Raw genomic sequence first — 24,148 nt, 5'->3', positions numbered from 1 at the left:
ATTCTCTATGTTCCCCAATAATCACCCAAGGAGGTTTGTAAAACGAATGTGTTAAGATATCTATATAAGCTGGGTGCTGGTGGCTCACGCCTGTAATCCTAGCTAATCAGGAGGCTGAGATATGAGGATCACCAGCTAGGAAAGTCCCCATGAGACTCTTATCTCCAATTAACCCACCCAAAAGCCAGAAGTGGAGCTATGGCACAAAGTGGTAGAGCACTAGCCTTGAGCAGAAGAGTTCAGGGACAGTGCCCAGGCCCTGAGTTCAAGCCCCACAACTGACAAAACTAAAATGATGTCTATATAAACCTATTTTAAACATAGCAGGATATTTTAAGATAAAATGCCAAACGTTCTTTGGCCTTCACTCTCTCATCAGAGGACTGTGACTCAGATCTTGCCATTTAAATTATGGGGGGTGGGGACTGAGTTAGACTCATCTCAGAGTAAATGAAGCCGAAATATAGTGGATTTTCTCTGCAAATTAACATGTCAGTATCTCAGCTTGAGCCTGATCTGTGCCCACCTGAGATTTACTCAACTAACAGGGATGGAAAAATAGTGTAGCAGCCAGAGAATAAACTCAATAAGGAAGAGAAATCAGATCATCTGGGTAGGATAATGCCTAAGGAAAGTGGGTTTTGTTGTTGTTGTTGTTTATGCATAACCAGAAAAGGGTATGTTCCTGCCGGGCTTTGCTCTACCGCCCCTCCGCTTGGGGGTCCTGGGCTTGTCCGCCCCTTCCTGTGTGGTCATCACTCTCACGCGGGAGCGAAAACCACAGGTAGCCTCGGTAGTGTGTGGTCGCAGGGCACCCCATACCTGCCAAGGAAGACACGGGTGCGTGGGGTCCCCGGAGAAACCTCAGGGGCATTCTGGTTTAATAAAGGAGGGGCTAACAGTTATACCCGCAGAGGCGGGCAAAGGAGAGGGGCTAACTGGGTATTAACGATTGGCTAATGGACTGTCCATCACGGTGATGTCACGGAACTTCCTCTATGGGCCGAGACCACAGCCCCCCAAGGATTGGGCCTCTGGGGTCTCCGGTCGCCATGGTAGCACACGTGCTCGCCGCTGAGGGGCAGGGGCTTCTCTTCCGGTTGAAGGCGGAAGGAGGGGGGACAGGCTAACTGGGCCATCCCCAACATGTTCCCATCAGAAGAGTGGATCTGGGGATGACTTGTGTATGTGAGCTTTCAGACAGGCCCTGACTTCCAAACGCAGGGCTAGAGCCTAGCTAGTCACAGGGCGACCGTCACAAAAGAGGGACTATGAGTTAGGATGAGGTGAGTTAAGTATCGAGCATCCACTCCCGGGAAGCCAGCAAGTTCACAATGCAGCTGTGACTGCACCCAGGCCAGCACGGGTGGAGGATCATGGGAGTCCTCAGGACACAGTGCCTTCTTGTCTTTGTGTACCCAGTAGTGGGATTACTTATACATGTGGCAGTTCTTGTGTGTGTGTGTGTGTGTGTGTGTTTTGAGCCAACTATACGTCCAGTTATTCATTTGTTTGTTTCATTTCTTTATTGTCAAAGTGAAGTACAGAGGGGTTACGGTTTAATAGGCAAGGCTGTGAGTACATTTCTTATCCAACTGTTACCTCCTCCCTTGTTTTCCCCCACCTCCCCCTTCCCATTTCCCGGCCCCCCACCATGAGTTGTGCAGTTGGTTTATACCAGATCGTTTTTAAGTATTGCTGTTGCATTGGTTTGTCTTTTTATCCTTTGTCCTCTCAATTTTGGTTTCCCTTCCCTACTTCCAATACACATATATACAGTACCCAGGGTACTAAAATCAGTGACAGTGATATCAGGGGTAAAACCATGGGAAAGAAAGACCAAAGAAAAAGGGCATAATTTCACATGGCATGTTGAAAATAACAACAACAATGATACACCACTTGTTTCCATAAGTTGGAGTTCATTTTGCTTAGCATCATCCTAGTTTCTTACATAGACATTTAGACATTTTGTGAGGCAAGCTCCTTCTTATTCGACATCCGTTTTCCTTAAAGGTAAATGTCACAGCACCATTTCACAGGCGGTAAAACACGTCCGGGGGAACCACAGGGCATGCCAGTCCTCGGTGACCAGTTAGGGACCAAGACAAGACTTGTACACAGTTTCTCCTCCAAAATCTGTGCTCGTTCTCCAGGAACACAAGGCGTTTGGACAAGGCAGGCGCTGGGTACATGCTGGCAGAGCCATCTGAACAGAAGACTGCTCTCTTAGAGAAGGGGGGGGGGGTCCCCAGCACTCAGCTCACGAGCAAGGTGACATCCTCACCCTAAGTGCAAAGACGGTGGCATCCAGCTGCTCTCCCTGAACATCAAAGCAAGCCCTGGAACACTTATGGTTAGGAGATTGAATTTCATAAAAGTATTAAGCTTATGTTTTTTTAAACGGCATCACTGGGGGGAGGCACCGTGGTTACAACTCTCTCATCTTGAAACAGACAGAGAGTAATTTCCTCCTCTGCTGGTTGTCAGCCTGGCTCGCGATCATTTCCCCCCAACACTGGCAGAATTTCAATGACTCTAAAATTAATCTGTTGGGCAGAGGCTGTCCACTGCCTTGAAATTCTGGGAGCTTTGCTGTGGTCTCAAACTCGCTGGAACAAGGTCGGGAAGTCAAAGGTGAAATTCAAATTGTGCATGCAGCTGAGGAACCTTGAGTGACCCCGAAGAAATGCTTTGCTCCTGATTTTATCATGAGGAACTTGACAAATTACCTTGAATCGCATGAAATGGCAAGGCATATTGATGAGGGGGTCTTTTTTTTTTTTAAATAAAAATATTCCATATTTAGTTGAGTTCCCAAGGCAGAAAGATGCATGAAGAGATAAAGCGGCATGTGCAGCACAAAGGCCATAGCAAGGCTGCTAGGGTCACGCAGAATCGGGGGGTGACTTTGGCCAGTGAGATGGTGGGGGGAGCAATCAGGCACAGCGTCTGCGGGAGATGCGGGGGAGATGAGGCATAAGGCAAATAGAACTTTCTGAGTGTGAAGTCAAGTGGGGGATGGCAAATGAGGAAATAATACACCTACTAGACTATCAAGTAGTTAAACTGCAAGGAGCACTTATCACACTTAAAGTCTAAGACCCGTAACGGTAGAAGAATAACTCGTAAGGAAAGGGCCAGGATCTGTAGAGGGCCTGCACATTGTACTAAGGTACCTGGACTGAATACACACTGGAAAGCCATCCGAGGTTTCTAATCAGAGGATAATATAGACGTGTGTGTGTGTGTGTGTGTGTTTCAGAAGCAACCTGGGGGCCCTAAACTGTATTATCTGACTGCAAGAGCAAGGAGAGGAGAGACAGATCAAGGATAGAATATGGTGAGAGGGAAGATGACTAACACAGGCCTCAGAACGATTTGTAGACAGAGCCACAGGACACGGGATCTGGGATGATCAGGGCTCATGTAATATCTGAGAGGCTGGGTCAGCAGGTAGCTCAGCACAGGGGGAGAAGAAAGAGCATTCCAGAATGAGATCCGTACGACTGGGCATCACTCAGGCGGAGGTTTACCATGACTACCAGACAGGCAGGTCTTTGTGGAGGACTGTGGTTGATTCATCTCTGAATCCATCAACAGAAAATCCTGATACACAAAAGGCCCTTGACAAGTGTCGCAAGCAAAAAGGGCTAGGGGTCAGAAATCCAAGTTTGGGGGGGGGGGGGGGTGAGTAATTCGCCAAGTATGATGGTTAATTTTATGTGTCTACTTGAGTAAGTAAGGGATGCCCAGGATTCTGGCAAAACATTATTTCTGGCTGTGTCTGTGAGGTTATTTCCAGAAGTAATTGTAATTTGAATGAGCAGATTGAATTAAGAAGATCTGCTCTCACCCGCATGGGTGGACACCAGCCAGTTGATTGAGAGCCACACAGAATGAGCAATAAAATGAACAGTTCTCTTGCTTGAGCTGGGACACCCATTATGCGCCGCCATCATATTTCTAAGGACTGCTGATCATCTGGACTTGACACCACCTGGCCTAGGACTTAGACCATCCATTTCTGAAGTCTTTGGCCTTGAACCAAATGATACCATTCACTCGCTTAATTTCTCAGCTTGAAGACAGAGTATCTTGGGGACCAATCTCCATCCTCACATGAGCCAATTTTATAACAGATCCACCTGTGTACATTTATAAATGTGCATATCCTACTGACTCTGTCTCTGTTACCGTGCAATACACTCGTAAAGCGAGATTGGCTAAAACCGAAGATGAACGTATTATAGGAAGGGAGCCAACAACAAGATCCACAGAGAACCAGGTTAGGGGTGAGTGAGGAAACAGAAAGGTCGAAAGGACACAGAGACCCATGCACACACGTTAGAAAGGAGGCAGGAGGCAGAACACCCTAAGGTGTTACATGGAGTTGTTAGGGAGTGTCAAGGTCAAGGGGGTGATGTAACAGAGCAGGAGGGGGTGGGGATGTCAATACTGGGTTTCTGCACATATGCCGTCCTTCCTCACAGGAATGCATCAATCACAGCACCTGTCTTTACCCATTACTTTAGAGTTATGTAGAAAGCAAGAAAGAGCCCCTCACCCCCAAAAAAGGTGCAACTCTTTAGGCTTTCAGGTTAAAGATGTGAGAGGAATGGATTGGATTTAGGACACAAATAGCGGTTTGTGGAAAACAAAATAGGCAAGAAAAAAATGACACACACACACACACACACACACACACACACACACACACACTTCAAGTTAGAAAACTGTAGAGTCAGAAGGAGAGTGAAGTGTATAGAGATGAAGAAAAGAAAAAGTCTGCCCCAATATAGATCCCAAGAAGGTAGGAAATTCTAAGGGCGTTTCTTTGGATCTGAGAGGACAGACAGATCCACTCCTCCGCCCAAATAAGGCTCTGGTGGCAGTGTCTTCCCAGGAGGCTGACCCTCCAGGACAGTGTTTGGACTCTAGAACACGGAACGCGGTACGCAAATGCCATGGAGATGGCTGGCTCTGCCTTTCACTTCTGAGCCTCTGCTTCATTCTTCAGCTTGGTAATCCCAGAGAAGGACTTGCCCTGGAGCTGACTGACTTGGCTAGAGAAAGTACGTCACAACGAATGTTCTCTCTGGTTCCATTTAAGAACGGGGCGGGGCACAGCAGCCCACTGTAAGTATTAAGCACTAATTTTAGTAATTAAGTCTGGGGCCCAGGGCTGGATCTGGGAGAGAGGAGGACCTCAAGGGGAGCAAAACCTTGGCAGAGCAGGTCCTTCCTTGAAGAGCCTCTGATGCTAGACTAGACCTAGAGAGCAGAGGCAGCCTGCTGGGTAGGCTGGAATGCTACCTTACACAGGGCATGGATCCTGAAGTGGGAAAGCGGGGGGCAGAGGCCTGTGATTAATAAGGACCCTTTACAGCCACACCCAACACAATAAGGTATCCGTGGCCTGAGCCAAGCAGACCATCAAAGGGACTCACTCAGCGGGGCTCAGGGCTCCTTTGTCACTCCCCTGGACGCGCGGGCAGTCAAAGCCACCCACCCTGGCTACGCAGCCTTTCTCCTTCTCCTTCTCCCAGTCTTTTATCAGGTGTATGGAGTGCAATCTAGGTGTTAAATGCTTACAGAATGAGACTCATTAACTTACCAAAGCCCAACAGGGAGGAGTTTATGAATGAGGTTCAAGCCTGGTGCTGCCTGAGTATCTCGTTCCGGATTGTCACTTGCACCGGGCAGTACCTAAGCTACTCCAGCCTACTCTCTCAGCCGGTGAGAGCCTGAAGACCTCTGCTGAGGCTGCCTGGAATCCTGGACTCCCGCCCGAGGCACCACAGGTCTGAGCTCTCTGGGGCCACGGGGCCCGAGGATTTGAGCTGAGCTGAATGGGGAGGTCATCTGGACAAACGATGGGGTTGGCGGCCAGCTGGTGGGATACCATTCATTTTCCTGGGTTGTATATGTTATAAAGAGCTTATCAAGGAGTGTTTACAAATGGGGAGACCTTGCTGGTTTTAACAGATTAACTATAACATATTGGTTGACTGACCTGACAGCCCATTTACATGAGCAGTTAGTTTACACTTGGCTCTTTTCCTGGACGGTAGGCAGATATAGAGGCCACCGGGTTGACAGGGGGGAGGCTGGCCATGCCTACAGCTTCCATTAAGCAGTTAAGCACCTAGAATGCTGGCAGAACTCACACTTCACTGTCCCCTAAAAAGAGATAGAAAACGTGCCAGGCAACCCTACCTACAGTGTCTTTCTGAATGGCTCCAATGTGGTACAGTCAACTGAAAACATCAGTCAAGAAGTTAGGTCCTAACTATGTAGAGCAGACCCCAGGGACCCCAGGGCGGCCTTGGTGACATGTTTTTATTCAAATGAGGAGAATCTAACCCAGCAAAGTAAGTGGCAGTGCCACCACTTATGTCAATAGCTCTCACTTCCTGGTCTCATTTACCATCCAAACTACTCTAAGAAGTAGGTATCACTCTCTTCCTGGATGGATGTAAAAACGGAAGCGGAAGGCAGATGAACCACAGTGGGGACACTGCGGGTCGAGTTCACGCAGCTCCGTGGTGTCCTGGTCTCTGTAGGTCGCTGGAACAGAGAACCAAAGACTGAACACTTTATAAAGGATCCCGGTTGATTCGCTCACGGTTCTGGAGGACAGGCAGTGCAAGGCTCTGGTGCCAGCACCAGCAAGGATTCCTGAGCAGACGCCAAGGGACACATAGGGATAGAGACAGGAGAGGAAGGCGTCCTTGTCATCAGGAAGCCACTCCCGGGGGAAGCCATTTGTGAGGGGGGAGCCACCATGACCTGGGCAGCTGCACTGTCACCATGGCAACGCACTCTCAAGGCTCATCCAAGTCATGAAGTCAGCCTTTCACACATGTTCTTCTCACCTGTGGCCTTACCCAAGATCTCCTCACCTTCTTAGGAGCAAGGCATGCCTGTCCCTTTCAGAAACCTTAGGGTACGAAGCCAACAGGAAACTCCGCCAGCAGTTCGGTATTTTGGGTCAGCAGTGCACAGAGAAACCAACTAGTATATTAGCTGCATGTATGGGGACATCACAATGAAATGTTTCACACCATGTAATAGTATACAGGAATAAAAACATGAATAAGAGGGGCTGGGGATATAGCCTAGTGGCAAGAGTGCCTGCCTCGGATACACGAGGCCCTAGGTTCGATTCCCCAGCACCACATATACAGAAAATGGCCAGAAGCGGCGCTGTGGCTCAAGTGGCAGAGTGCTAGCCTTGAGCAGGAAGAAGCCAGGGACAGTGCTCAGGCCCTGAGTCCAAGGCCCAGGACTGGCCAAAAAAAAAAAAAACAAAAAAAACATGAATAAGAAGAATCAACTCAGCCAGGCACCGGTGGCTCACCTCTGTAATCCTACCTACTTGGGAGACGGAGATGGAGATCTGAGGGCCACAGTTCAAAGCCAGCCCAGATGGGAAAGTCTGTGAGACTCTTATCTTCATTTAACCACCCAGAAAACCAGAAGCAGAGCTACGGCTTCAGTGGTAGGGCACTAGCCTTGAGCCAAAACTCAGTATCAGTACCCAGGCACTGAGTTCAAGCACCAGGACAAGCACCAAAACAAAACCAAAAAATCAACCAGAGAGCTTGTTGACAAGGCAGGCTGGTAAGACAGACCTTGTGTCTGTAGTTCCATCCCCGAAGCTACATCTCAATAAACAGCAAGTGCACGGATTCATTCGAGAGCTGCAAGAAGTCTTTTTCCTGGCGGGAGTGAACGCGGAAGGCTCTCCGGTGAGAAGTCTCATTTCTTCTTTCCTGAGCCTTCCTGGGCTCCTGATGGCTGGTAGCAGTGTAGGCAGAATCTTTGGGATGTCGACTACACAGCTATGCTCTACTCTCCACAATGTGATTGTCAGAGAAGGCTAAATCGCACTCCCTCCCCCTCCCCCCCCACACACACAAGGGGTGAGACATGGACAATCAGAACAAGGATCTTAATCCAAGATGAGCCATCGAAGCCCCCTGGAGTGCACACCAGTGCACACACACACACAAAACAGGGCCCCAATCAGGCCCAACTACATCACACGTAGATGTCACTATACCTCAGTGGCTCCTCCATCTGTACCAAGCCAGCACTGAGAACTGTTGGCCCTAACCACTGGTCTACAAAGACCATTTGTTAAATTTCTACCCAACAGAAGAATAAGAAGTCTTGGTGGAGGGTTCCCCCGCCCCTTTCTTTTAAAATGAGATATGAAGAGGATCAACCCTCCTTCCTTCATCAGGCCTCCTAACTTGGCAATGTGCAGGTGTGAGCTCTGGAAGAACGCGGCCATCTGGGGACCCTGAAGGGGCCGGCCTAACGGTCACAGGCTTGACAATGCCGGGGTGAAAGGCAAAGGATCTCGCAGTGGAACAGTAGGGAAAGCTTGCTTAAGCAATCCTGAAGTCGCCTGGACCTGAGAGTTCTATGGTGCTCTACCCCCTGAGCCACGCCTCTAACCATTCTTGCTTCATTTTTCAAACAAGTTATTACAGTGTTTGCGCATGGGGCTTGCCTCAGGACCGTGACTCTCCTTCTTATGTCTACTAGGGAGCTGGGATTAAAGGCTTGAGCCACTATTCCTGGTTTAGTGTTTCAGATGGAATCTGCTTAACTTTTGACACACATGCCCCCTTCTGTCATACTCCCTTCTGACCTGAAAATGAGATCATCCCTCCAATCTCTGCCTCTAGAGTGGCTGGAATTACAGGGATTAGCCACTATGCCCAGTTCCTTAAATTCTTAATGACAGTGGTTGTGACGTGGGGTAACGTGCAGCCCGAAGGATCTCAACCCTGCTGAGTTGCATCTGCCTATGCGCTGAGCTATTTCTAATGAACATAGGAGCATCAGCAGCTGAGGCCCAGTGCACAGGGGGACCCAGATGTATTCCTGCAGCGGTGAGCCCTGGGCACGGTCATGAAACAACTGGGTACTTGGGAGCAGTTCCAACAACTCGATGACCTTTTATTACGCTCACTTCAATAGCAGGAACTCTGCTGGCCAAGTGCTAACATGCCCTAACACCCCATTTTTAAATTACCCACAGCAATGAGCAGTGTTATCTGCACTTTGCACACCGGGAAAGAGACCCCAAGAAGCTGAGCATTTGCACTGAGATTGCATAGTTTGCAAGTGGCACAGCCAGAACACAAACCCCAATCTGTCAGCCTCCTTCTTCTTTCCATGTTGTTTCATTTCCATGACTTATGAAGCTCTCTGTGTGTTCACACATTCACCGAGGTGCTTAACGATGCAAATAAAAGGCATCCATCATTGTAATCCCTAATGGAGATAACAGAAATATTAGCAAAGGCTCGAGTGAAAACAGTTCAAGTGAGGCCTAATTTTTTACAAGGCCAAGGAATGATTTACTTTATCACAGCAAAGAATTTTATTTGACAAATGCATACTTTATCATCTCTGGTCTGCTGAAAATCTACGTTTACATTTTTCCCAGCCATAAAATTAAAATAATTTTGGCTCCAGAAACTTTAAAGCAGTCCTATTTTCAGTTCAAGTATTTTCCTGCAATGTAAATGGTAAGGATGGAGTCTAAAGAAGCACCAGATACCGGCGCTGATAGAACTGGGTTCAAACCCTGCTTCTGCCTCCTTTGCATCATGCAATGCGACAGTCCACTGCTCCACATCTCAGCTTCCTGAGCTGTCTGTTAGTGGACCACCAACTTGCAGCAGCCCGGACCAAGGAATAAATCAAAAGTGCAGAGCAGGTGCACGGTAAAGCTTGACCATTACCACAAACAAGCAAACTGTACAGCATGCATCAGGCACACAGCAGCCACTGCACACATCTCCCATTCTTCCTTCGTCTGCCCACACGTTCAGTTGTTTTCAGGCAATGACCTGCAAAGACAGCACCCAAGCCCAGCCGGGTCCCTTCCAGCCGTGGGGTGGTAAGGAGACAGCAAGCACATCCTGGTTTGCTCAGCGTTTACATCCTATTTACCCTCTGAGCCAATAGAGTGCAGCGGAATGATCTGTTTATGGGCCACTGGCCAACTCCAACTACTCTCTTGAGAAAATCAGAAGGAAATAAGCAGAGGGGGCGGGGCTGGAGTGGGAGAAGATGGTTAAGGTGTCTCAAAAGCAAGGGCTCTGGAAAGCAGGGAAGGAACAACCCTCCACATCCAGGTTAGAGTTCTGTTGGCGTCAGGAAATGCAGGAATTCAAGTGGACCTGGGCTGAGAGTGGGGGCCACAAAATGCCAGGCCTCAGCCAGGGTGGAGCCTTCCACGCTATCAGAGCTTGTTAGCCTAAACCCCACTCCAAGTCCCACTGACATACCAGACTGACAAACCCCAGTGCCTTCATCAGTTCCGAATTATGTTTAGAGTCTCCCCCGCCCCCAAACACCCATAATCATCACCTATAACCGCACCTCAGCCCCAGGAAACTCTCAGGCCTGAAACCATGGTCAATGACCCTATTTTATAGATTTGCGAGCTTATGCTCTGTACTGGTTAATATGTTCTCCATCACATAGAGGAGGGGAGATGGCAAGAGGTGAGTCTTTCCTATGATCCACAAACAGAATAGGGCCCTGAGTCTGGGATTATTACATTACATATGCATGCATGTATTTATATATAATACTACATATTATATAGTACATTGTATAGTACTACATATATACATGTTGTGTATGTATGATACATACAATTTTATATATTTACATACCCCTGTAAACTATATATTTATACATTTATATGTATATGTTTGTATATAACACTAGGCTATGGATTATGTAATATATAATATGTAAATGTAATATATATGACAGTATTGATATTGTATGTTACATATTACTTTACTAAATATCATATATAATTCAATTTTGAAACAATTTAAAGTGTATAAGAAATAATTTGATGTAACAGTTGGATAGCTATGTTAGAACTAAAATAGAAGCACAAAGAAAACCTCAATGGCAGGCAGGTGTCTGAGGGGTCTACCTGCCTTTGCCGAGAATGCTGGTTAAACCAGTCATCAGTGCTATGTAGGAGGCTGGGCAGACCAGCACACCCACTAAAACTACACGAGGAGCTTACTATTTCTGAGTGTTGGAATTTACTGTTTCCAGTGCAAGTTACAAGGTCGCAGGAGAGCTGTCATTTTCATTTGTGTTAACAAGAGAAATTAGGGTATTATTTCTAAAGAATAGCTTGGAAAAATGGTGAAAATACAGACGTTTTCGAAATCCCCTCTGAAGCAGCCATTCTACTTCTAGGAATTTATCCTGAGATCAGATAGATAGATAGATACAGACAGACAGACAGACAGACAGACAGATGGATAGGCACAAATAGAAAGACAAAACAGAAAACATAGGACTCCAAAACAGCTGCTTATAATATCCCTTAGTGAAAAAGATTAACAAAATACAACTTGTATGTAAGAATAGCTTTGGGAGACCCGTGTATATACAGATGTTTAGGAGGTGAATTTTCACCAAAATGTCAACAATAATGAGGAAGGGAGGAAGTAACCCTAGTTATTTTCCCCTTTTATATTATTTCACAAGATGGACCTATATAGAACAAATGATAAAGTCACTTTGGTTTGGAGATTAGCATACTTCTTTTTACAAAATCAGTTAGAGGCAATAAAAAGATTGTGAAAACTCATTATTTTTATAGGCTTCTTTATAAATACACACTCATATAATTCATTTCTGTGTTGAGTCATAGAAAGTGTGTTCATTCATTAGAAACTGTTACCTAGGACTCAAGTGTAGGGGCTAGGATGGAGGAGAGCAGCCAATGGAGACAAGGTAAAGCTTCCACAGTGGACGGGCTATTTGGCATCCCTACCCCATAACTATCCGGTCCATGACCTTGTTGGGTTATCAAACTGCACTGAGAATGCATTTACTCATTTGTCCAAAATAACATGATATCCATCATATTAGTTATGGATCTCAAGGAAGCAAACTGCCCCCACCCCCAAGAGTTAGGAGCTTAAATCAACTATAATTCACTATTTTGAATAGTTTCTGGGGTGCTTCTAGCTTGGCATCTTCCCTGAAGTTGTAGTGGGATAAAAAGCCAGTGCTACAGTTGTTCAGGGGCCTGAAAGGCTGGGAGATCTGTTTCCAAGCTGGCTTTGGCAGAGGAGGCCTAGTAAGTTGTTGCTGTCAAGTCGGTAAGGATCTTTCCTGTGCGTTCAAAGCACCACTGGAGTGTCCTTAGCGCACAGCATCTGGATCCTCTCGAAACGAGCAACTCAAGGAACCAGAGTAGAAGTCGTAAAGCTCAGCCTTGGAAACGCATATCCTCATTTTGACAGTGTTCTGTGGATCACAGGTTAGCTGGTTTAATGAAAGGCAGGACACAAATAACAAGAGGTGAGAATCCCCGGGCCATATGGAAAGTGGACAACCATCTACCTACGTGGAGGAAACATTCATGAAGAGCATACGATGGCACACCATACATAAATGTCCATGCTTGGAGCCAGCGTCTTGCTTCCTTCAGATAAGCAAAACAGGCAGAAAAGGCAAAGCAACTGGGCTGCTGGTACTGTCAGCAGGTTTTTGTTTGAGACATTAGGAAGAGGTGGGTTTTCTAACTGGTCTCTTCCAAGTCTGGCTTTCCCCAAGAGAAATCCCAGAGGAGTTGAGAGTGTGCAGTCCTACCCACTGGAGCAAAGCTCTCTCCTGAGCAGCAGTGAAGGGGGGGGGGGGGGCGCGCGGGGAGGAGGACCAGGAGAGGATGCTGAATGCCTGGAGGTCTCACTGAGAATTCATTTTCTTTTGAGGCAAAAGGCCACAGGTCATCGAGGGCTTGGGGATTCTTCTGGATTTCAAAGACGTTATTTTAATAGAGCAGTTTAAGGTTTAGAGCAAAACTGGGAAGGCGGCGTTGTATATTTCTACCCACATACCTGCAGTCTCGCCGACGGCGGAACAAGATAAGCTTGGCATATCACAGTCACTCAAGGTTTATGATTTATGATACATTACAGTTGGCCTTTTTCTTTTTTAATTGTATAAGTTTGCAGACATGTATAAAATGGCATTTATCCATTATACAACGCTTTTTTTTTTAGTGGCACCCAGGGCCTTGCACTTGTTCAGTGGGTGCGGATACTGCTGCAACATGCCTCCAGTCCTTATTCAAAGCGTTATGTTTTAGAGGTTGTTTTTTGTTTTTGTTTTTTTGCCAGTCCTGGGGCATGAACTCAGGGCCTGAGCACTGTCCCTGGCTTCTTTTTGCTCAAGGCTAGCACTCTGCCACTTGAGCCACAGCGGCACTTCTGGCTTTTTTCTATATATGTGGTGCTGAGGAATCAAACCCAGGGCTTCATGTATACGAGGTGGGCACTTTACCACTAGGCCACATTCCCAGCCCCGCGTTATGTTTTAGATAAAGTCTTCATTCCTGCCCATTCCTGATGGCTTCCCACCACTGCATCCTTCTCACGGACTAGCTCCTCACCATGAGTCTCATGGATTTCTTGGCCTGGTGCCACAATCCTCCCATGTCAACTTCCTACAGAGCTTGAGATGAGACATGTGCTGAGTTGAGAAAGAATCTTTTGAACATCTCTGCCCAGGCTGGCCTTGAACTGAAATCCTCCCATTCTCAGCCTCCCAAGTAGTGTGGATGACAGGCAGGAACCACTGGTATCTCGTTTATACACAGAATTTTCACTCTTCACTCTTCTGTGATTGCCCTGTTCTTCTTTCATGTGTCTCAACCACCGGCCACCACTGATCTACCATCTCTATAGTCTTCTCTTTCCCAGAATGTCATGTAATCAAACAATGAACATCCTTTTCAGATTAGCTTCTTTCATATATATATATATATATATATATATATATGCGCCCCCGATAATTAATCCTTCCTTTCCAGTGCTGAATATTCCTTGTCTCTGCAAGCCACAATTTATTTACTTAAGGATATCTTGGTTGTTTCCAAGTTTTTGGCAATTACAAATAAAGATATAAATGTTTCTGTGTACGTGATATTTCAAACTCCTTTTAAAAAAAAATACCAGAGTTATTGAATTGTATGGTAAGAACACAAGCCACCAAACTGACTTCTGAAGTGGTCATGCCATTTGCTTTCCCACCAGCAAGGAATAGAGTTCCGGTTGCTCCACACCCTCTCCAGCACGTGGTGTTATAGCTGTAGATCTTTTGTTTCTTGTTTCTAGGTTGTTTCAATAGGTGTGGACTAGTTCCTTTACTTGGCATTTTCCTGATTACTGTGATGTATTTGACATTCGGTCAAGGAGTTGCTATCTGCATCTCTGTAGCTTGCTGTCTACGAAGTATTTTGCTTATTTCCAAATCAGACTGTGAGTTCTTTTGTTTTGTTGTTGTTGTTATTTGCTTGTTGACTGTTAACTGTTAACTGTTGACTGTTAACTCTTAAAGAGGTCTTTGAATATTTTAGACAACAGTTCTTTATTAGATGTGGCCTGAGCATAGAGGGTGTAGCTAAGTACAAGGTGTGTGCTGTGTCTTCTAAACTCTGGGTTCATTCTCTAGCAGTGAGAAAATAAACAAGCAAATGAAACCTTTACAGATGCTAGTTCAAACATGGTGACAGAGACTGCTGCATGTGGCCCTAGTCCCATGGTCCACCTCGGCTTCTTTGGTAGAGCCTGGTGTGAGTCTTCGGGCAGTGGACCCCTCTGGGAGTGGAAAATAGCCGTCACTGCTGCTCAGAGCTCTAGTTTCTCATCCAGGGCTAACCCAGTCTTCTGAACACTTCTGGGTGGACATTTTTCTTTCCTTTTTCAGAAATATCAGAAAACGTCCCCAGAAATTCAAATAGCTCTGATAAAGTTATCAAGCCCCTTTCTGAGCCAGCTGCTGGGGCAAAGAGGTTTCATACCCTGATGAGCTCACGCCAAGGAGGGTCCATTCCTGCCACTGAGGGTGGTTGGAAAGGCAGGAGGGTGAGGTTAGGAAATCGGGACACTGATGTTGGCAGAGGTGACAGGGCTGCTAGAAGGTGGGGGGACACACACGTAACAAGGCTCAGCAGGGCTGCATTTGAATCGTTGACTATTCAGGACATCCAGTAGTTACTGGCATGGTCACAGTCAGAAAACTTCCCCTATTTTTAAACGGCACACCAATTATTATGCTTATCACATTGTTTCCGTGATGAACTTTAAAAGGCCTTGGCTTAGCTCCCCTTGGAATAATAAAGCAGTCACAGGAGTTCTTCAGACCACTCCAAAAACCAAGCCAAAGTGGTTTGCCACACATAATGGATGGGGCCCTTGAAAGGCAGCAGTTTTGCTTGAAGACTTTTTGTGTTTTTCAAAAAGTCAATAAGCAGCCCAAGTGACCACAATGCGTTTGAAATCCTATAGCATGTGTCTTCAGAAGACAAAGTGCCTAAAACTAGATGGGAACACTTGTAATTTTTTTTAATTAAACACTGTAGACAGGAGAAGTAACAGTCAAATTAAAATATACATAAATCCCACGTTTCTGTTTCAAAAATAAAAACCAAGCCATTTGGGAAAGTTGTAATATGGAGTTCAGAAATCTGCCTTGGCGGTAAGTTCTGCACATTCACTGGGCTCGCTTTTCTAGGGCCCAACGGTTCCCACTGACTGGTCACACTCAGCTCAGGGCACCAGCACAGGGCCAGGCCACTTAGACCTGCTCAATTTCTGGAAAAGACATCAGGCAAGTAACACAACTGCAAAGCGGCCACACCCTACACCAGTCTATTCCATTCTCTCTCAGAAGCAGTCCTCCAGTTCCAGGCTACCATTATCTAAGACCAACCACCTGCTCTTACCTCTGGTATTCTCTATGAGAAAACAATCATCTACTCTCCATAGATGAGTATAAAATCAAACAATTCACATAGCAGGTACCTAGAAATGTCCAGATGAGGGCAAACCTTACAAAGAGCATTTCCTCCCTGCCCCTGTCCCGGCCTTTATAGTGCTCCAACACGGTAGTCACGCGACAGGATTTTGCTCTCACTGTAGACTCGTGTGGCCTTCAGGTGTTCACGGCACTCTACTTCCGATCATACAGCACTGGAGTCATTGTACTAGACACTGTACTAGGCATCTGTCACACAGATGCAAAACCAATACAAAACTGCTCAAAGGAATGTGGCCTCACCTGTTACCAAATATAAACTCTTGGAACACTTACCTCAACAGTGGACTTCAATCAACCACAGCAGTTAAAATAGCAACAATGGTGGACATCTCTCCTACAAGATTGTAAATTCCTTGAGGGCTGAGATCTCTCTTATTCAACTTTGTTTTCTGCTAGAGGCCCAAGCTGCATGCATCAGGAAGACGTTGAAAGAAGGTAAACTGAATGACTGTGAACCGAAGGGAATATCACCTCAAGGACTTAGGAGTGTTAAACTGTCATGAACTAAAAAATATGAAAGTCAAGATAAAGGTGTTAGACCCACTAAGTTCAGTCACTACTTTAAAATCTTTTTATTTACCATTTTTAATTAATTTCTTGGCCCAGAGATAGACATCCATCAAGTCTAGCTCTGAGACTCAGACTTCTGACAAGTGACTTACTCTCCTCACTTTAGTTTCTTCCTTAGCCACACAAAGATGTGACATGAGTTTTCTAAAATCCCTTACCGCTTTAAACATAGATGTCCAAGATTTCTGCCAACATTGTGACAAACCTCTTATGAGACAGGCAGCACCAAGTTAGGCATGCTGAACACGAATGAGACCAACAGCTGCCCTTTGGTGAGTATCCCCATGGCTTATAAAACAATAACAGACAGGGGAACAAAATAGATCTGGTGCAAGGCAGGAAGGGGTGACACCCATCCATGAAGTCATGACATGGAACTTTCGGCTGTGGCGCTAAGGACATTTCGTGCAGGGTGGTATTCCTTCCTGCCACAGTGTAGAAAGCAGGGAACAATCACCATGCCATGCACGGGCCTTAGCACAAAATGCAACATGACTATGACCAAGAAGACAGCAGTGGACCTCGCAGTCTCGCACCTGGGGGTCGGAGCTGGGGAGGGACCCTCAGAGCAGCCAGGAAGGCGGAGCACCGCAGAGCAGAAGAGCAAGAGTGGCTCGAGAAAGCAGAGCAGTGGAAGATGCAGCTGGCTCCGAGCTGCTGAAGCCAGACAACCATTCCAACCAAGCATCCATGCCACTGAGTGGCACCAACAGTGTGTCCAAATAGATTCTGTTCTGTACCAAAAAGGAAGACTGCTGAAAAGAATATTCCGAACGAGAAAAGTAATTTAAAGCAATTTATTTGTGAGAGAAAAACATCTGGACATCGGGTACTGTCTGTTCCACACTGACCCAACAAGGCATCAGGACCCATGCTGAGAGCACTTTCACACAGGGTGCAGAAGAAATTCCATGTGGAACATCAGCTGGACACTTATCAAAATTCATAGAGCCATCTAAGCTGAATATGATACGATATGTAATGACCATGATACAGTAAGAAAAATACAATATCAAATACTCCCTACTTTATGAGTTACAAACTACAATATAAACAATTTAGGTCCCTTGTTAAAAAATGAAAAAATATTTCTATTACAGCCTCATTTCAAGCCTTTTTAGATAAGATATAACTTTGTACATTTTTCACTCTCAATAAACAACAAAGGAATGTCTTCTTAAGTAACTGTAGGTAAAATATATTACGTTCTTCAATATTTGCACTCTGAAGTAGACTCTGACATACACTGAGTTCCAAGAAGAGAATGAAACCATGCTATGGCAAAATCCTGGCTGATGATCAAGAATCTGGGGTTTGCACATTCGGTTAAAAACAGTTACATCAGGGAAAAAAGAAGTGAGGACACAAAGAACCAAGATCACTCTTTTTCAATGATGCAATCTAAGACTCCAGAGAATGAACATTCCATTTTGATTTCCAAGTGTGTGGTCCTGCGGTTGAATTCTTTCCAATCCAAGGAGCTGTCTGTGGCTGGGAGGCGGCACTTAATGAGGGCGGAGCACGAGGGAAGTGTGCGCTGAACTACAGAGATGGTCACTGATAAAACACGTTCCTAGATGGCCTGGGCCCTCTCAGAGATGAAGGGCGGCCAGGACTATCAATACGAAAGAAAAATGTGCTCACTGAACTGCACACATGGAGCTTCTAGGCCGGTTAACAGTCCTCGACACAGGTTCCTGGCTGTAGTTTACAATATCTGCCTTCACCACCCTCTGCCATAAAAGAAAGAGAGTTATTACCAAGACATCACAAAGAGTTTCTTACAGCATATTTTCATTCTCTGAACTATGGTGAATGCCGGATGACAAACATCATAAATGAAGTAGGAGCTGACATTAGAAGAATCAGCTAGGACTAATAAAGAGTTTAGAGTTTGGGTTTTGGGTTTTCTTTCTTTTTTTTTTTTTTTAGTTTATTGTCTTTTTTTAAGGAAGCAATGGCAACCCAGCGATTGAATCGTTTCTAGTTTTATAACATTGAGGGTATGACAAGTCTCACTGAAAATGATAAATCAATATAAAAATGAAACTCTAGATACAATTTAAGCAAAATAATTAAAATTAATCATCCACACGATTCATACATCAGACCTTTGTTTCAAAGTAAAATCTTTCATTTTTTAATATCGACATGAGCAACTATCCTCTGCCCTAATGTTTCTGAGAAAATTTATAACAGTCTGAATTACCGCAGAGAGGCACATCAAAAGGACTTGTAAATAAAGCAGAAGAGAACCAAGTGACCCAAGTTTTTTAACTTTTCCCATTTTTAAAACCTTCCTCCCAAATCCTTAACTTCCTGCCAAGTAGCTCACTACTGGGCTGTGAATAATGACTCCAACAAAGCATGGCATACTGGGGAATTTTGAGAGTTACCTCATATCCATGTCTTAAAAATCATTTAAACTGGAAGATACTCTCAACCCTTCCTTCCTTAAGATGCGCACTTGAATGCCTGAAGCAGTGAATTTAGTAAAATTCTCTAATATTCATCTCTAAGGAATCTAAGTTACAACAAATCCTTTACTGTCTTCAACTCTATGGCTAAGGGTATACACAAGCAGACACGAAGGGCAGTTCAAGGTAAATTCTAAAAACCAGGCTATTTCAGAGGGGAAAAAAGGCTAAGAAATGAATAATAAAATAACTGCTTCAATACTCTACTTCACTACAGGTGTAATAAATACAATCATAAAACAAATACATTTACAAGTCACTAAAATGATATTTTAATTTGTTCTGTTTCTTGTTTAATTTTAAATTCTTCTAGCAAAGGATCAAATTTTCAAAGTTCTAAAACAGAACTTATGTAATATTAGTTTATAGAAAATGTACAACAATCATCTGAACGACCCTATTTGTAAGGAATTAAAAAAAACAACATAACATTCACTAGTCCTTCCCACCCACCCCCTTCCCAAATTGCAACAATTTATCCATTAATACCTGCACTACTGTACTGAACAGATTCTACTCTGAGAAGAGCTGGTGTGTTGGTTATCTTCTTCCGGGTACTTCACTATGTCTGCCCTGACAATATGCTGTCAATTCCATACAGCATAAACAATATGAAGGAAGAAAAGAGAGAGAAAGAAAGAATATGAAAAGTATGTTTAATGACTGAAAGAAGGAAAACACCAAGATAGAAAAGGAAAATTAACTCATAAATTTAAACACATCACAAAAGAAATAGCAGAATGTATGTACACAAACAAAAAAAAAGAAGAGACCCAATAAACAGTATTCTCAATAACTCGATTCAATTATTAAAATAGATAAATCCACTGAACTTCCTAGACAAATTATGAGTTCTGCTTTTCACACCACAAATTATACATATCATATTTAATGCCTAGTACTTAAGAGGAGTCTAAGGAGTTGTGAGCTTTTCTACACTAACCTGCAGCAAAAAAGTATCAATTCCACTTCCTCTGACAGTTTAAGGTCCTACTGTGTGCCATTCTAGACTGGGAATGGACAGGAAAACTGCACAGTATCTAGTCACACACCTTGCAGACCTAATGGGAAAAGATACGTACATAACCAATTGTCCTAAGTTCTTTACTAGTGAGAATACAAAGGGAAGATAGGGCAATGTTGTTCAAAGGTAGCCACATACAATCTACAGTGTGTGTGTGTGTGTGTGTGTGCGCGCGCGCGCGCGTGCATAAACATAGAGGGGTTTGAATTCAGGAATCTTATCTTGGGCCCTTGCTCCTCTCCCTTATGTCCACAGCTGAGGTTCTACCACTTGAGCCAAGACTCCATTTCTGGCTTTTTTTTTTTAATCTCTCATAGTTTTGTTTTTTTTTCTTATTGTCAAAGTGATGTACAGAGAGGTTACAGTTTCATATGTTAGACATTGGGTACATTTCTTGTACTGTTTGTTACCCTCCTCCCTCATTTGCTCATTAAGAGGAGATAAAGTGCGGATTTGTCTGCCTCCGCTAGCCTTGAACCTCAATTTTCATTATCTCAGCCTCCTGAGTAGCTAGGAGTATAGGCGTGAGCCACCAGCTACTGGCTTTGAATTCTTTATATGTAACAATACTTAATATTTGTCCAAGATTTCGTTATTCACTCCTCCATTCCTCCCAACCCAAATTTCCATACTTCTAAATTCATTATAGAAAGAAACAAATTCAAATACAGTTGTTGATGTGACTGTAAAAGGGAGACTGATTGAGGGAAGGAGGCAAGGAGAGGGTGATGGGATTCATAGGCTTAAAGAACATTGCAAAAAATGTACAAAAATAGCATAGGAAATCATCTAAAAAAAACTTAAAAAGTGGGAGATGAAGTAAGACTCTTAGAATAGAGACTTTTATATGCAGTATGCAAATGTAATAAAGCCTCAATTAACTTCTACTCATTTTTTGAATGCATTTGTGGCACATGTTAAAAAACCAAGACTACAGCATTTAAGCCCAGCAGCTCTTGCTTTCAAATACTTAAAAGCTTCTTCTCAATAAAAACTACAGTGCCATGTTTTAAAGTGCACCTGAGAATGAAAAAGCCACACGGAACATGTATTTTTGATACAGATAACCTCTCCAACTTTTTTAGATATGAAAGTATCCTCACTTTTCCATGATTGCAAATATCTACGCTCAGAAAATATTCCTTCAAAAGAGTATCTACTTGTTTCTTAACACATACAGAAAAACGCTTCACTACGGCTGCTACTTATGAAGACACTGATAAATAAAGATTTGACAGACAGCTGAGAGTAAATGAACAGGATACTGGAGTGTATGAATATACAGGCCTGGATGTTCTCTAGCAAGCAGTATTAACCTTTAGACAAGAATCGTGATTTATCGGGCTCTCAGCTTGATGCTGTGGGCAGAGCACCACCAACTGCATGAGGAGCACCCATCTGTGAAATGTCGTCCACCATTATCTGACCTCCTTCCACCTACTTGTTTCATGCCAAACTATGGGTTACAATGAAGAGAAGAGATATCATAATCAGTAAAGCAATTCATTAACCCAACAAAATGTTGGTGTAAGATCCATCCTATAAACACAACCAGGTTATAGACCTGACTCAAGATGTTTTTGTCAAAGTACTAACATAAATGATTTGATTCAACATTTATTTTTACCAAATTAATAAAAAAAAACTAACAAGGCAACATTTTTCACGGATGTTCTATTTGACCTAGGTTTGTATAACTTTTCCAAATTGAGCCATAAATAAGGTTCTGCAGATCAAAACTTTACTATGAGTAGAAAGATGTAATTGTCATGTCATGACCACTGCAAGGGCAGATGGTTCAACAGTGGTTCACTTGTTTACACACCTACGTTACCTACCAAAAACCAGTTTTTATTTTGGAGAAAAAAGTTCAATTGTTTTCTGAAATTGAAGTGAATATAAATGCACTGGCACTAACAGACAAGGAGAGATGTAGGTAACAGCAGCTTAACTCTGACACTGTCAAAACATTTCCAAGTAGATACTAGAATTGCACGTGGTAAAGAGGTAAAAGCATAAATAAGGAGGCAACCCAAGGGCCAAGCTGAAAGGTATAAGGAACATAAATTCATGGGAAGATCATAAACTCAAATTCTGTCCATAACAAAATTGTGCCTTAATTTAGATAATATTTACCAATGCAAGAGCCATGCTTTGTCATGGCCAGTAAGTACACAATAAAAGCCAAACTATTTGATGCTATCAAAGCCAAACATTGTTAATATCGTTATTCTAGGTATTATAGACCTTTAGAAAAACCACATGAGTTCTATTTTGAGACACATAAGAGTCTAGTATAGAAAACTGATGTTAACTGGTTTTACAAGACTATTTCAACTGATCAATAAATATTCAAAGTACAAAACGAGGGTAGGTTGCCATAGGAAGCATGGATACAACCTGGTAAAAAAGCAGAATACTTTATATGTAGTAGGAACTAAAAATAAGTATGCTACTCCTTTTCCAAGACCATGACATGTTGCAAGGAACATTCATAACTTTGGTCAAATGATTTCACCTCTTCAGTCTTCACAATCTCCTAATCTATAAAATCCAAGGTTTATCTACTTAGTGTCTAAGGTACCACATCCGGTGTTGAAATTAGGTAAAAGTGAATTAGGCAATGATATGGAAGTTCATTAGGCAATGTTCAGTATGGGAGGGTTTGAATGAAAAGCAAATGTGATTTGGGAAGAGAACAGAATTCCAGTATGAGCCTCAAGAACATACTGAAAGAGCAGTGCCTGTTCAAAGAAGTGCCTTAAAGAAGGGTAATATTCAGATAAAGCCAAAGACTCTTAGGGTCAGGACACTTTTGTGTATGTATGCTAATTACACTATACACGCATATATACTACAATGATAATTATACTACATATGTGCTAATAAGGCTCAATTAACATCTAGACCACTCTACCATATGCCATATTAAACATTTTCATAGGTGATATGAAAATAATCTGAGAAGACAAAAGGAATATATACTTTAATCATTTTAGTGAGTGTCTCAGACAAAACAGAAATTTGTTTATAATAAAATTCACGCATAATTAATGCAAACGAAACATAAGCTTGAGTATGGTGACAAGTAAAATTGTCAAGGCTTAAAATGTATCAATAAACTATAACACAAGTATATACAGCCAAACTCAGACTAAAAAAAATCAAGATATAGAAGTATTCACTTTCCTCACAGATTATACAAAATATTATTCACATACTCAATGCAGCCATCCTAGGAAACAATACTTGTAAACTTATTTTTCCCCCTGAAGCTTTAACTACTTTGCAGATGACAACAAATATCTCAACAATCTGGGAAATTGGGAATATTTATCATCAATGGCCCTGATTTTCACACTACCTTGGGAGGAGGGGGAGAGGGGTAAATAATGCAATAAAACAATTAACTAAATCTAGGACTGTGAGGCGAAAGAAAGCTTCTATCACATATCTAATTGTTAAAATGTTTGCCTGACCCATTTATTTGGGGAGCTCCTTGAGGACAAGGAGCTGGAGCTGTTCATCTCTGTGTCCTCACGTTTCTAGCATGGTCATTTCTTTTCAGGAGAGCCTCAAAATTAGGTTGCTGTATTAGTAAACTGCATTCACTTTCTTTTCTGCTTCTCTCCTTTTTCTTCTTATTTGTAAGTTTTAACTTACAAAAAATGTGCTGGTAATTCAATTTTATATGACTGTCAAACAGAAGCAATCTAGGGTAGAACTAAAATAGCAGAATCGAAATCATCAGTGAATGGAACTAAAACTAAAATCTCCTTTTAAATATTTATGTCACAAGCTAAATTACTACCGTGCCAATTCCCATGTGGCTGGAACGATTGTCCATTTAACTCTTCCTCCATAAAATACGAAATACCTTTAAACATTACCTTGAATCCCATTATGACTCTCTCAGGTATCATTAAAAACAGAAAACTTGCAAAATAAACACGTCTACAAACAACCTGGACTTCTAAGTCCCCCTCCTTTCTTTCTCCCTCCTCACCCTTCCCTTTCTCTCCTCCATCTCTTCCTCCCCAGCCCTTTGCACACTCCCCAACCACCTTCCCTCCCCTCTTTTTTCTCACCCTCACCCTCTTGTCCTCTGCGCTGGTCTGACTGCATTGCCTAGCTTCAGGGGCTGAAGAGGCCTCTGTATTGCAGACTCCTAAGTGCTGAC

General features: G+C 43.5%; 1 protein-coding gene across 1 annotated transcript in view; it reads right to left on the bottom strand.

Annotated features, from left to right (window-relative positions):
* Nucleotides 1-17,249: 17,249 nt before the first annotated feature.
* Nucleotides 17,250-24,148, bottom strand: part of Rab28 (RAB28, member RAS oncogene family) — a 58,866-nt gene continuing 51,967 nt past the window's right edge. The window contains exon 8 of the mRNA XM_048364131.1: nucleotides 17,250-18,200. Within this exon, the coding sequence (XP_048220088.1) occupies nucleotides 18,108-18,200 (93 nt within the window). The 3' untranslated portion in view covers nucleotides 17,250-18,107. The remainder of the gene's footprint in view (nucleotides 18,201-24,148) is intronic.

The sequence above is a fragment of the Perognathus longimembris genome, chromosome 16, assembly GCF_023159225.1.
Source record: "Perognathus longimembris pacificus isolate PPM17 chromosome 16, ASM2315922v1, whole genome shotgun sequence".
NCBI lineage: Eukaryota > Metazoa > Chordata > Mammalia > Rodentia > Heteromyidae > Perognathus > Perognathus longimembris.
The sequence above is the reverse complement of the archived record's forward strand: the minus strand, read 5'-3'. Positions and strand labels throughout refer to the sequence as shown.